Here is a 14,859-nt window from a genome sequence, read left to right on the forward strand (position 1 = left end):
CCACAAACCCGCACGTCTTTGGGATGTGGGAGGAAACCGGAGCACCCGGAGAAAGCCCACACGGTCACGGGGGGAGAATGCGCAAACTCCGCACACACCGCACGAGAAGTCAGGATCGAGCTTGGATCTCCGGTGCTGTGAAGCACCAGCTGTGTCACCATGCCGCCCATCATCTTATTCAAGTTTGAGAGCTAATTCATAACTTATAGCAGCAGAATGAAGCCATTCGGCCCATCGAGTCGAGTCCGCCATTCAATCAAGGCTGATCTACCTTTTCCTCAATCCCATTCTCCTGCCTTCTCCCCTTAGCCCATTGTTCAATTCATTTATTGTTTAATCGGTTCATTTTTTAATATATTACGCCTTATTTCTACACACAGGATCAGAATGAACGTAGCTACAGGATTGTTAAAACGCTCTCAAGGAATGCGGAAATCACAGGCTTGAACCCGCTAACGGCCTACATGTTCCATGTTCGTGCCCGCACGGCAGCTGGATATGGCGAGTTCAGTGCTCCGTTTCAGTTTATAACTAACTCAGGTATTAAGCAATTCAGACATTGTTTCAGTCAGTGCTTGGTTTTACATAGATACATAGATACGCATCAGATAGATGCAGGAGTAGGCCATTCAGCCTTCCGAGCCTGGTCATGGCTGATCATCCACAATCAGTACCCCGAGCCTGCCTTCTCCCCATATCCCTTGATTTCTCTAGCCCTAAGAGCTCTTTCTAACTCTCTTTTGAAAGTATCCAGTCAATCCACCTCCACTGCCTTCTCAGGGAGAGAATTCCAAAGATTCACAACTCTCTGGGTGAAAATGTTTTTCCTCATCTCCGTTCTAAATGGTGATACCCCTTATTCGTAAACTGTAGCCCCTGGTTCTGGACTCCCCCAAAATTGGGAACAATTTTCCTGCATCTAGCGTGTCCAATCCCCTAATAAGTTTATATGTTTCAATAAGATCCCCTCTCATCATAAATTCCAGTGAATACAAGCCCAGTCGACCCATTCTTTCATCATATGACAGTCCCGCCATCCCGAGAATTAACCTCGTGAACCTAAGTTGCACCCTCTCAATAGCAAGAATGATGTCCTTCCTCAAATTAGGAGACCAAAACTACACACAATACGCCTGGTGTGGTCTCACCGGGGCCCTGTGCAATTGTAGAAGGACCTCTTTGTTCTTATACTCTCTTGGTTTAGAGATGCAACGTGAGAACAGGCCCTTCGACCCAACAATCCGCATCGACCAGCGACCACCCCATACACTCGGGACAAATTTTTTTTCCACAATCTTTGCCGAAACCAATTAACCTACAAACCCGTGGAGTGTGGGAGATAACCAGATAAAATTCATGCTGCTACGTGGAGGGCGTACTAACTCCTTATAGAGAGCACCTGTAGTCAGGATCGAACCCAGGCCACTGACGGTGAATCTACCGCTGTGCTACCGTGCCGCTGCTGTGCTGTTCCCATCGATTGTCTTAAGTTACTTTGCACATCGTATTGAGCCAAGCTGAGCTCACATCTGTAAGCAACTTCCTCCCATAGATAAGCATCTGTGTCCCTTTGACAATTTGCAACACTCGTGCAGCAGTGAGTACCAATAAGCTATTGTCGGGAGGAACTGCAGATGCTGGTTTAAACCGAAGATAGACACAAAGTGCTGGAGTAACTCAGCGGGCCAGGCAGCATCTCTGGATAGAAGTGATAGGGTCGAGACCCTTCTCCAGACTGTCATGGGAGAGGGGGGGTACAAAGATAAGGCAGTGTAAGGTGTGAAAATGAGACAATGGGGATGGAGATCAAGGAACATGTAGAATAGATCATACGTAGACACAAAATGCTGGAGTAACTCAGCGGGACAGGCAGCATCTCTGGAGAGAAGGAATGGGTGACATTTCGGGCCGAGACCCTTCTTCAGACTTGATAATAGATCATTGTTAGCTTGGGGAAGGTAACAGCAAAGAAACAGAGATAAAATGTAAACGAGGACAGTCGGACTAGTCGGAGAACTGGGAAGGGGGAGGGATGGAGAGAGAGGGAAGGCATGGGTGTCAGCGGATGTCCTGGCTGAGCCTAGATGCGTTTAACTAACAGAATTAACTCGGGCAGATGTGATTATATTCTTCTGAAATGAGCCAAGTTAACATTAAAAATAAGACAAAAAGTGCTGGAGTAACTCAGCGGGTCATGCAGCTTCTCTGGAGAACATGGATAGGTGACATTTTGGGTCGGGACCCTTCATCGGACTGAAGGCTCGTAAGTGGTTAAGGCAGCACCTTTGGAGAGCATGGATAGGTCGCATTTCAGGTCAGGACCCTTCTTCAGTCCTGACCCAATATGTCACCCATCCACGCTCTCCAGAGATGCTGCCTAACCGGCTGATGTCCTCCTGCACTTTGTGTCTTTTTAAAATCCTAAACCAAGATTTGCAGTTCCTTGTATTTACATTTGATTTGATTAAATTCAACGCTATCTTCAATGCTCCTTTACATATTAAAGCCAGTGTCTTCTTGAAATAGAATCCTGTCTATAGATTAGAAAAGTAACTTGAACATTCTGTCCTTCCCCAGCTCCATCGGCTATCATTGGAGAAGGTGCCAGCCCGACAGTTTTGCTCGTGTCTGTGGCTGGAAGTGCAGTTCTGCTTGTCATTCTGATCTCAGCCTTTGTTATAAGCAGGAGGTAAGATTGATTATCTTTAACTCTGTGCATCAGGACCACTGCAAAGTAAAGACATGCCATTGACTTTTTCTTTCTTCAGACACCTGCTATAAAGCTTTTAAGCAAAGCCAGTATCTATTGTGTGGGAAGGAACTGCAGATGCTGGTTCAAAACCGAAGATAGACGCAAAATGCTGGAGTGACTCATCGGGACAGGCAGCGTCTCTGGAGAGAAGGAATGGGTGTCGTTTCGGGTCAGAACTGCAAATGCTGGTTAAGGGAAAAAAAGCACAAAAGTGCAGGAGTATCTCAGCCGGTTAAGAAGCATCTCTGGAGAGCGTGGATGGGAGACACTTTGGGAGGGGACTGAAGAAGAGTCTCGATGTGAAACGACACCCATTCCTTCCCTCCAGTAATTATTGTCTATTTGTAAAGTCCCTTGTACAGGCAGTGGTGTGTTGACTTGTTGGACCACTGCACACCTTGTGGGGAGGTTGCACCTTACGTGGTGGAGCAGGGAGCTCCAAGACTTAGACTCAGTGACAGGCAATGGGACAATCGCTGACTTCCAAGTCTAGATGTTGCTCGACCTCAAAGGCTGTTTAATGGCGAGAGTACTTTTAGTTTAGAGATACCATGTGGAAATAAGCCCTTCAGCCCTCCGAATCATCACTGACCAACACTCACCCAACCCAGTACACTAGCTCTATTCTACACACTAGGGACAATTTTTACAGATAGCCATTCAACCTACAAACCTGCACATCTTTCAAATGTGGGAGGAAGCCCGTGCACCCAGAGAAAAAAAACCCTGTTCCCAGGGAGAACGTACAAACTCTGTACAGACAGCACCCATAGTCAGGATTGAACCCGGGTATGGGTCTCTGGCAGTGTAAGGCAGCAACTCTACCGCTGCGCCACTCTGCTGCCCTTTGTACCCACTGCCCTCTCGGTCGTTGCGATGCTATTGAGGAAGTGCTGATGATTTTATGCTGCCCATCTTGTTGTTACACATCGCCACCAGAATGCATGAGTGGTAGAGAATGTGAGCATTTATGTTGGTGGATAGAGTGGATAGCTTTGTCTTAAATTGGCTAGCTGTTCCAAAGATATTGGAGCCACATTCATTTGGGGACATGGGAGTGTATTCCAAAGATATTGGAGCCACATTCATTTGGGGACATGGGAGTGTATTCATTTTGTTTTAAATGTATTTTTATTTATTAGAAGTGCAGTTAGTTACAGTAGTACAAGCCACACGTACCTTATTACATTTATTGTACCCCTTCATTTTTTACGCTTTAAGGTAAAGATAGAAATAAAGAAAGTAAATAAAGTGAGAGAGAGAGAGAGAGAGAGAGTCGTGTTAGTGTGAAAGAGTGATCAAAAAGAAAAACCATTAAGCAAAGAGTTAGGGGAAAAAAAGTTCGGAAATAGACCATAGAAAAGAAAGCAAGAAAAAGAAACACAAGCTGCGCAAAAAGGGATATACCAACCTCGTATTTTTCATCCCCCCTTACCAGATCCTGACACCATTTCTTTTTTTAAAGTATTGTTGCACCTTATACTTGGAGTAAGTCGATAAATGCAGACCACGTCTTTTGGGAGAGCATTCCATAGCTCTTCTGGACGTTCGTTGTGGATGGTGGAAGGGCAGATAATGGGGTTTCAAGAAGATGGGCGCAAAATGCTGGAGGAACTCAGCGGGAGAGGCAGCATCTCTGGAGAGAAGGAACGGGTGTAGTTACGGGTTGAAACCTTTCTTGAGACTCGATCCAAAACATCAACCATTCCTTCTCTCCAGACCCGTTTTGTGTCTTATCTTTGGCGTAAAGTCAAGTCAAGTCAAGTCAAGTCAAGTTTATTTGTCACATACACATACGAGATGTGCAGTGAAATGAAAGTGGCAATGCTCGCGGACTTTTGTGCAAAAGACAAACAAAAAAACAACCAAACAAATTATAAACACAATCATAACACACATATTCTTTTACATAATAAATAATGGAAGGAAAAACGTTCTGTAGAGTTAGTCCCTGGTGAGATAGGCGTTTACAGTCCGAATTGCCTCTGGGAAGAAACTCCTTCTCAACCTCTCCGTTCTCAGTGCATGGCAACGGAGGCGTTTGCCCTGACCGTAGCAGCTGGAACAGTCCGTTGAAGGGGTGGAAAGTGTCTCCCGTGATTTTATTTGCTCTGGAGTTGCACCTCCTGTTGTATAGTTCCTGCAGGGGGGCGAGTGAAGTTCCCATAGTGCGTTCGGCCGAACGCACTATTGTCTGCAGAGCCTTCTTGTCCTTGGCAGAGCAATTCCCAAACCAGATGGTAATGTTCCCGGACAAGATGCTTTCCACCGCCGCTACGTAGAAGCACGAAGAAAAAACCGGCATCTGCAGTTCCTTCCTCTGCATCACATCAAGCTGAGTCACTCACCACAGAATATCCAAAGATAGAGTCTTGATGCAGATAGAGTCTTCATCTGATCTGATAGGGTCACATGCAAAACAAAGCATGACAGTAATAAACCTAAATCTGGGCTTACGTAAAAGGGAATATTTCTGATAGGGTGACGTTAATGTAGCTGAGCTGATCCCAATTTTAGTGGAGCTGTCTTATCATGGTAACTTTGATCAACCTTGTTTTAAGGTTGACCATATCTCTATCTTAATAACAAGGCACCAAAATTACTCAGGGCCAGAATGGGAAGTAGCAAATCATGTTTTAAACTCCACTGTATTTTCCTTTCTTCTAGAGTGAAGATCAGTGGTGTTGTAAACTAGGCTAATGACAAGGGGAGGAGAGGGTAAACATGAAATTACATTTCCAGTGGGAGAGAAGAAAGTTGAAAAACAAAACAAAATGCCTACAATCTACCTATTTGTCCTCTTCTTCATCTTGCGTATGGCGAGCACAGCCTAAAGTTGTAGGACAACCTGTTCTATATGATCTTATTTGATTGAGCACGCCATCCGGGCTGATTGCATTCGTTGAAACAGGGCGGGCCACATGAAGGTTGCAGTCTTCCACCCCACAACATTTGTCTGATATTTCCAAAGGAAAATTCCATACATTACAAAAAAATAATAATCTGAAACTCAAGACTTCAGTGTTCATTAAATGTCCCCCCCAGGGTTTATGATACAATACTAATTTGCACTGACCTGGGAATGAATATTACAGCAAAATATAACTATACTCTGATCGCTTCAAATTTCCAAAATACTCTGCAGGTCGCTGGTATTTCTTCTTGCCATGCTGCAACTCTAATTGGTAACCTTGAAACATCTGTCAGGTTATATTATTTTGAGTAAGGCATCATGAATAATAATTTCACAGAGACATTGTAACCTGAAGCTGTTTCGGGGATGAAAAGCAAAAAGTAACAGACAGCATCATTTGGTGAGAAATCTTTATTAAGAGCCACTGCAATGGGATGCATCCATGACAGGCCTGGGCGCTCAGTAGCTGGTCTATTTGTTGCGATGGCCTCATTATTTAAGACAGGATTGACGGCATTATTCATTGGGATTCTAATTATGACATGCCCACGAAGGAACATTGAGATTCATTGAGTGTTGAGGCTGATAATTCTGTATGCTGTAAATACTGCCATAATTCTGCCTTTGGTAAACGGGATCTGGTAAAACGGACCGCTGCTTCGAAAATGAAACGTCAACCTTTGGCCTCATTGATTTTGTTCGTATCGGGCAGAAAATTGTCAAAGAGGGGGTAACCAGTCAGGGGCATATTTGCCACGTCGGGAGAAATCTTGTGCATTCGATGTTCAAAGGCAGACCACTGTTTTTAATGCTGCAGAGATGCCGTAAATCTGGCGATAACAGGCGTAAACTCGTAGATTGCAATAAATCAGGGAGAGAAATCAATTGGATTCTGCCTCTTGCCGTTTTAAAAATTGCTTTTTATTTAGAAGTCCTTCATCACTGTTTACTCAAGGGAGAGACGACTAATCTGTCAAAAGTTAAAATTGACAGCAGCACTAATCTGTAATAAACTTGGGGGGGAAAAAAATAAATAGGGTATGTTTGCAGGGCTGTGGAACAAGTCGATAGTGAAATAAGTAATAGCATTGGACAGGGATGTCATGGGACTAATTTCATTTAAGAAAAAACAATCACACACAGGTTTCCTGTGCCTCGTCGCTGTACAGTGGATGATAAAACTGAACAGGAACAAGTTTATTCAAGCTCACTTCCGATTCCTTTCACTTGACTCAATATTAGGATTTGGGTGTGTTGTGTAGAGAATTAATTTTGGATTAGGATTCCAGGCGAATTTAAGAGTTGAGCGTGTTACATTTCTGATTTTTTTTTTTGAGGACCGGCACAGTGGTGCACCAGCAGAGTTTTGCTGCCTCCAGAGATTCAGGTTCGTTCCTGACTACAGGTGCTTTCTGTACGGAGTTTGCACAATTTCCCTGTGACCGTGTGGGCTTTCTCCGGGTGCTCCCACGTTCCAAAGATGGGCAGATTTGTAGGTTAATTGGCTTCTGTAAATTGTCCCCAGAGCGTAGGTTGGAACTAGTGTTGGTTGGCGCGGACTTGGTGGGCCGAAGGGCCTGTTTCCATGCTGCATTGCTAAAAGTTTAAAAAAAATAATGCATAACAAAAATGGGCTTGGATGCTACCCATTGCACTAATCACTGCCAACATAAAGCTGATACCCAATGAAAAGAAGCATTCTATAAATAGCTAACAATGGCCTGTTCTCTTTATCATTGTTACTTTTTTGCATATCTTTCATTCATTGTTCTTTATCTCTCTACATCATCGCCTATACCTCTTGTTTCCCTTTTCCCTGACCAGTCTAACCATTCCTACAGCATTTTATAAATGATCTTTTACATAGAAACATAGAAAATAGGTGCAGGAGGAGGCCATTCGGCCCTTCGAGCCAGCACCGCCATTCATTGTGATCATGGCTGATCTTCCCCTATCAATAACCCGTTCCTGCCTTATCCTCATATCCCTTGACTCCACTAGCCCCTAGAGCTCTATATAACTCTCTCTTAATTCCATCCAGTGATTTGGCCTCCACTGCCCTCTGTGGCAGGGAATTTCCACAAATTCACAACTCTCTGGGTGAAAAAGTTTTTTCTCACCTCTGTCTTAAATGACCTCCCCTTTATTCTAAGACTGTGGCCCCTGGTTCTGGACTCGCCCAACACTGGGAACAGTTTTCCTCCATCTAGCTTGTCAAGTCCTTTTATAATTTTATATGTTTCCATAAGATACCCCTTCATCCTTCTAAACTCCTGTGAATACAAGATTACCTCAGATTGAATGCTCACGTGACACATGACAAGTGCAAATTAAGTTGTCTCAGGTTGAAGGAGGAACACCCTCCTCTGTGGCATTTGCCTAGCTCAATAATAAAAAGTCACAAACAAAGGTGTCATATCCACCATATCGCATATTCCAATTTTAAAACATTGCATGACTTTTTAGATTCTTATTTCCCAAATGAGCAAGAGCTCTTGACTGTCAAAATCAATGGTAGGATTTTCTTTTAACAGCTTAAATCTCTTCATTCCTTTCACTATATCCTGGTCAATGATCTGTGCTAAATAATGATCTCAGTAATTAGTCTTTCATCAGCTTTCTGCATAATTCAACAGGTTTTACCTCTTCTGTCGATGCTTTAGCAGGAAAGATGAAAGCAAGGGGCCTGACAATATTATCAGTGAAATGTTTACTTATTGCCAATGCTCCTTTTATTCTACTCACTATCTTGGCTTTAAGGAAAAAAGTGATAATTGAACCAGCAACAACAAAGCACTAGGGCTCGAGGCTCCCACTGTTTTGCTACATTGAGTGAATCCACAAACATCATGTTAATACTGGGCTTGTGTTATGCCGTGATACCCTGCAGAGAATGCCCCCTCTGTCTCACCCGTAACCTGCCCACTCTTCTGACCCCTGCTGCTTATCAAAGCACTCTCTACCTGAGCTCTGTCATTCCACATAAACCTTTCTAATTACATAATTCAAACTGTTACAAAGGCTTCCTTATTCTCTCCGGGCTTTCGTCAGGTAAGCCATCTCCAAACATCAATTTATTTTCCAAGCCTGCAACTGGCTATTAGCATTCATTTCCCTCGCTCAATGGCGGGCTAATGAGTTCTCCAGCTTTCTCAGTGGTTAATGATACACGGCTGTGTCTTTCCCCAGGCAAGGTTCAGCAGGGTGACAGTCATATAGGTATGGACTGGGGGGAGGATAGCCAGACCTATAATTACCAGGCAATAAGGTACAATTGAATGTTTGAACAGCGAGATTCAGTGCATTCCCAGCCAAGCAGGTGGTCTTGAATTCTTAATTCCCTCCATTGTCATTAATCTTCATGCTTTATTCCCTGTTCCCACAGGCGAAGGAAATACAGTAAGGCCAAGCAAGATGCAGATGAGGAGAAGCATTTACATAATGGACAAGGTATGTGATAGTGGGCAACATTTTATATCAGAAAGACAATGCAGGTATTTGCATTTGAACACATAGCCCTTTGTATAATTCTGCCACACTAGGTAACGATGGTATTTCATCCTGAAAGGACACAAAATGCAGGAGTAACTCAGTGTTTAAGAGGGAACTGCAGATGCTGGAGAATCGAAGGTTACACAAAAAGCTGGAGAAACTCAGCGGGTGCAGCAGCATCTATGGAGCGAAGGAAATAGGCAACGTTTCGGGCCGAAACCCTTCAGGGTTTCGGCCCGAAACGTTGCCTATTTCCTTCGCTCCATAGATGCTGCTGCACCCGCTGAGTTTCTCCAGCTTTTTGTGTAACCTGCAGGAGTAACTCAACGGGTCAGGCAGCATCTCTGGAGAACATGGATAGGCGATGTTTCGTGGTTGGGACCCTTCTTGTATCCATGTTTTCCAGAGATGCTGCCCGACCTGTTGAGGAAAGGGCCTGTCACACTTGGGTGTCATTCGTGCGTCATTTACGTGTCACGACGCGTGCGTGGTGACGTGCACGTGATGCGCGCATGGTGTGTGGTGACGTAGGCAATGACGCCCAGTCGCGCGCGGCGCCACAGGATTTTGGGATGCTCAAAATCTTCGCTCGCCGTCTGCGTGATGCACTAATGGCGCCCAAGTGGGACAGGCTCTTTCCTCTGTATGTTTCAGTCTGATGAAGGGCCTCGACCCGAAACGTCGCCCATTCCTTCTCTCAGGAGATGCTGCCTGTCTCGCTGAGTTGCTCCAGCATTTTATGCCTATCTTCGAGATACTCCAGCATTTTGTGTCCTTTTATGACATCCAGGATCCCAGAAAGGACACAGGACGGGAAGTATCTCTGGAGAACGTGGATAGGTGACGTTTCAGGACAGGATCCTTCTTCTATCCATGTTCTCCTATCACCTATCCATGTTCTCCAGAGATACTTCCTGACCTGTTGAGTTGCTCCAGCACTTTGTATAATTCTGTGGCAACCAGGATCTACAGTTTCTGGCATGTAGCCATTTATCCTGGTGGGGTTTTATTTTTAAACTTAATTTAGTTTACGATATAGCGTGAACTACATTGTGCACTATTATTGTCTATTTATTTGTCAATTTAAAAAAATATATATTCTGCGCTTTTTTGTTGTTTATTATGGGTTTTACGGAGGTCCATCTTCACGTGTCTGCTGCTGCAAGACAGAATTTAATTGTTCCGTTTCAGGCCATATGACAATAAAACATTCCTGATTCTCGAAACAGGCCCTTCGGCCCACTGCGTCCATGCCGACCAACGATCACCCATACGCTAGTTCTATCCGACAGACTAGGGACAATTTAAGGAAGCCAATTAATCTACAAACTTGCACGTCTTGAGGTTGTGGGGGGAAACTGGGGCTCCTGGTTGAAACCCACGTGGTCACAAAGAGAACATGCAAACCATTTGTACGGGCAGGAGCCTGTATTCGGGATCAAACCCGAGACTCTGGCACTGTAAGGCAGCAACTCTGCTGCCACCCCAACTCTGGACTAATATCCATTTTCAGCTCTGTAAACACTGGATGTTATCTTATGTGCCTTTTATCAAAGATTGAAACAGTTTTAAACTTACGGGACATTTTACTTTCATCAACAAATTATCATAAGTGAAAGGAACAGACTTAGGCCAGTCGGCCCATCAAGTCCATTCCACCATTCAATCATGGCTGATCTATCTCTCTCTCCTAACTCCATTCTCCTGCCTTCTCCACATAACCTCTGACACCTATACAAATCAAGAATCTATCTATCTCTGCCTTAAATATATCCACTGACTGCTTCCATTGCCTTCTGTGGCAAAGAATTCCACACATTCACCACCCTCAGTCTAAAGAAATTCCTCCTCATCTCCTTCCTAAAAGAACATCCTTAAATCTTGAGGCTGTGACCTCTAGTCCTAGACTCTCACACCGGTGGAAACATCCTCTCCACAAGACTGGATAGACTTGGTTTATACTCTCTAGAGTTTAGGAGATTGAGAGGGGATCTTATAGAAACTTACAAAATTCTTAAGGGGTTGGACAGGCTAGATGCAGGAAGATTGTTCCCGATGTTGGGGAAGTCCAGGACAAGGGGTTACAACTTAAGGATAAGGGGGAAATCCTTTAAAACCGAGATGAGGAGAACTTTTTTCACACAGAGAGTGGTGAATCTCTGGAACTCACGGCCACAGAGGGTAGTTGAGGCCAGTTCATTGGCTATATTTAAGAGGGAGTTAGATGTGGCCCTTGTGGCCAAGGGGATCAGAGGGTATGGAGAGAAGGCAGGTACGGGATACTGAGTTGGATGATCAGCCATGATCTTATTGAATGGCGGTGCAGGCTCGAAGGGCCGAATGGCCTACTCCTGCACCTAATTTCTATGTTTCTATGTTTCTATCCACTCTATCCAAGCCTTTCACAATTCTGTACGTTTCAATGAGGTTCCCCCCTCATTCTTCTAAACTCTAGCAAATACAGGCCCAGTACCAAACGCTCATCATAGTTTAACCTACTCATTCCTGGGATCATTCCGTTAGCCCTAAGAGAGGGGATCCCAACCTTTTTCGTCCAGTTTACCCCTGTCACCTTTAATAGCATATAACAACGTTTTTCACTTACTTATGAACAACTAATGATGACCAGATACCAGTGTACCAGAACCAAACACAGTCAGTCAATGAGAAAAAATATGTACATCAATCCAGAATCAACAAATTTACCCCCTGGGTAGGCAACACTTACCCCCCCTCCCCCTGGGGGGTACATTTACCCCAGGTTGGGAACCCTTGCCCTAAGAGCTACATCTAACTCTCAATTGAAAATTGAAAACATCCAGTGAATTGGCCTCCACTGCCTTCTGTGGCAGAGAATTCCACACATGGATCTGAAGGATCTCCGGATAATAATTGCACTGTCCTGAAAGCAAAATAACAGGGCTCCTCTCCTCTCCTCTCCTCTCCTCTCCTCTCCTCTCCTCTCCTCTCCTCTCCTCTCCTCTCCTCTCCTCTCCTCTCCTCTCCCCTCTCCTCCCCTCTCTCCCCCCCTGCCCCCGCCGCAGCTGCACTGAACTGTGCAGACGTCCTCACGCACACATCGTCTCTCCTCTCCTCTCCTCTCCTCATCTTTCCTCTCCTCTCCTCACTGGGCTCAGGGGGCCTCTACTCCTGCACCTATTGTCTATGTTTCTATGTGTCTCTCTCCTCCCCCTCCTCCCCTCTCCTCTCCTCTCCTCCCCTCTCTTCTCCTCTCCTCTCCTCAGAGTCATGAAGAGTCAATGATATTCTGAGGTTAGGAGAAGCATGGAGAGGTCGGTGCAATCAGATGGCTTCCTCTAATCACCCACATCAAATTCAGGGCAGGGGCACCCTGCTGCTCTACACTAAATGTCATGCACAGTCAACCCAATGCTTTTGATTGAACACTTGTACGTATGTTACTTCAGATTCAAGTGGTTTTGCTGTGGCAATACCCACTTGCTGCCAAGTTTATGCCATCATTGATACTCATTCAGATCACGAGCTGTATCATTGCACTTGAACTCTCTTCCTTGACTGCATTATAAAATCTGCTTTTATAACAGCGCAATTATACCGAGATCCATCCATGCCTCTCAGATGCTGAATCAGACAGCCTTCCTCTCCGTGGCTTTTCACAGCTATTTAACAAACATAAGTGAAACGCGCGGCCAAATGTTGCTGCTGAGAAAAGGGTCAAGAAACTATATCTCACGCCTCACAGTATCCTGGCACACAGATAAAAGCATTAGCTGATCTAGAATCTCAGTGGATGTTGATCTGTAGTAGTCTCAGTTAAGCAACTTCAAGAAACACAATTTTCCCCAGGCCTTCAAAGAAGAAAGAACTAGGGTTCAACCTCCAGATTTTTATCCCGTTACTCAAGCTACATTCTGTCACTTAACGTCAGAACCACAGTTGTTACAGTCTTTTAGTTTAGTTTAGAGATGCAGCGTGGAAACAGGCCATTCGGCCCACCAACTCCGCGGCTAGCAGTAATCTCCGTACGCTAACACTACACATACTAGGGCCAATTTTACAATTATACCCAGCCAATTAACCTACTGATCTCTCCACCTTTGGAGAGTGGGAGGAAACTAGCGATCCGGAGGAAATCCCATTTCACGCAGGTCACGGGAAGAACTCGGTACAGACAAGCACCCATAGGCAGGATTGAACCCGGGTCCGTGGCACTGCAAGGAAGCAATTTTACAGCTGTGTCGCCCTGCTTTCCTTGAGTAAATAGCTGACTGACACATCTGCAGTTCCTTGTATCTACATGAAGTAATTTGCCAAAAGACACAGAGTGCTGGTGTAACTCTGTGAGTCAGGCAGTATCTCTGGAGGACATTAATAGGTGACATTTTGTTTCTGGAACCGACTTCAAACCCTTCCGAGGAAGGATGGTGATCCGAAACGTCGCTATTCATGTCCTCCAGAGATGCTGCCTGGCTCGTTGAGTTACTCCAGCACTTTGAGTGTGTGTGTGTTTTTTATCTGTCAGCATCTGCACCACTTGTCTTTACATAAGGAATCAAGTATTGGAGGTATGAGGATTTGAGCTTCATCTAAACGGAGATGAGGGTGGAAGGATTTGCGAGGATAATATCATCTGAATCAATGCTCTAATAATATGTTGACGGATGCATTATAATGGTGCAAAAAAAATGTTTTGGTGCTTTTTTGGGTCAAAATAAAGGATGTACACAGGTCTACCACCAATTTTCCGGCAACTAGTGGTCCAGCACCTCCCTTAATCCGCACACTTGAAATTCCCTCTGGAAGACCGCCTGAAAATGTGGCGCTTAGGTCAGGTGAGGTGGCTGGTCTCGACCTTATGGGGACTTCCTCACTGAGTCGAAATTGCCCCCTGTAGCCAGGGGTCTGGAGCTCTGGAACTGGCCTGGCTGGAGCCGGCAGATCTGTCCCCATAGCCGACTTCCGAGACCGACTTTGTGTGACGGCATCTCAGCGGCTGAGGCGGACTGTTCCAGTGCCGTTGGTCTCCTCTCGGAGGCAGTGACCTCTGTGTTCCGGCAATATGGATAATCCAGAATGGCTCTGGAGCCAAGGATGCTGGAAAATCGGTGGTGGACCTGTAGCTATTTACTGGTGTTACACAAAATGAGGCGTGTTGTTGAAGAAAGATTCTTGTATATTTTAAAGGGGTGAAGACATATGTTGATCCATTTACGTACGAGGACCCCAATCAAGCCGTCCGTGAATTTGCCAAAGAAATCGATGCTTCTTGCATCAAGATTGAAAGAGTGATCGGTGTAGGTAAGTTATTGGGATGACTTTTATAAATAGAACTGGAGAAGATTTACGATCAATGTTCTGCTTGGACAATATGACTCCAAACTCTCTTCAGAGGGTTGTGTGATAATAGCAAGGCTGCAGCTGCTCAGGGATGAAACTGTTTTGCAGAGCAAGGTACAAAGGGATTTAGTCGCAGAGCAAAGCCTCCTCTTCTGCAAACCACAACTTTGTCAACAGATTGTGTAATGGAATGTTTTAGAAGGAACTGCAGATGCTGGAAAATCGAAGGTACACAAAAAATTCTGAGGAAGGGTTTCGGCCCGAAACGTTGCCTATTTCCTTCTCTCCATAGATGCTGCTGCACCCGATTGTGTAATGGACTCTGAAGAAGGGTCCCGGCCCAAAATGTCTTCAATCCATTCCCTCCACTGATGCAGGCAGA

General features: G+C 44.9%; 1 protein-coding gene across 1 annotated transcript in view; it reads left to right on the forward strand.

Annotated features, from left to right (window-relative positions):
- The window catches only part of epha4a (eph receptor A4a), a 138,653-nt gene that overhangs the window by 99,622 nt on the left and 24,172 nt on the right, over window positions 1–14,859 (forward strand). The window contains exons 7-10 of the mRNA XM_055646415.1: window positions 381–540; window positions 2,578–2,689; window positions 9,052–9,116; window positions 14,325–14,438. Of these exons, the coding sequence (XP_055502390.1) occupies window positions 381–540; window positions 2,578–2,689; window positions 9,052–9,116; window positions 14,325–14,438 (451 nt within the window). The remainder of the gene's footprint in view (window positions 1–380; window positions 541–2,577; window positions 2,690–9,051; window positions 9,117–14,324; window positions 14,439–14,859) is intronic.

Source organism: Leucoraja erinacea, chromosome 14 (assembly GCF_028641065.1).
Source record: "Leucoraja erinacea ecotype New England chromosome 14, Leri_hhj_1, whole genome shotgun sequence".
Taxonomy (NCBI): Eukaryota; Metazoa; Chordata; class Chondrichthyes; order Rajiformes; family Rajidae; genus Leucoraja; species Leucoraja erinaceus.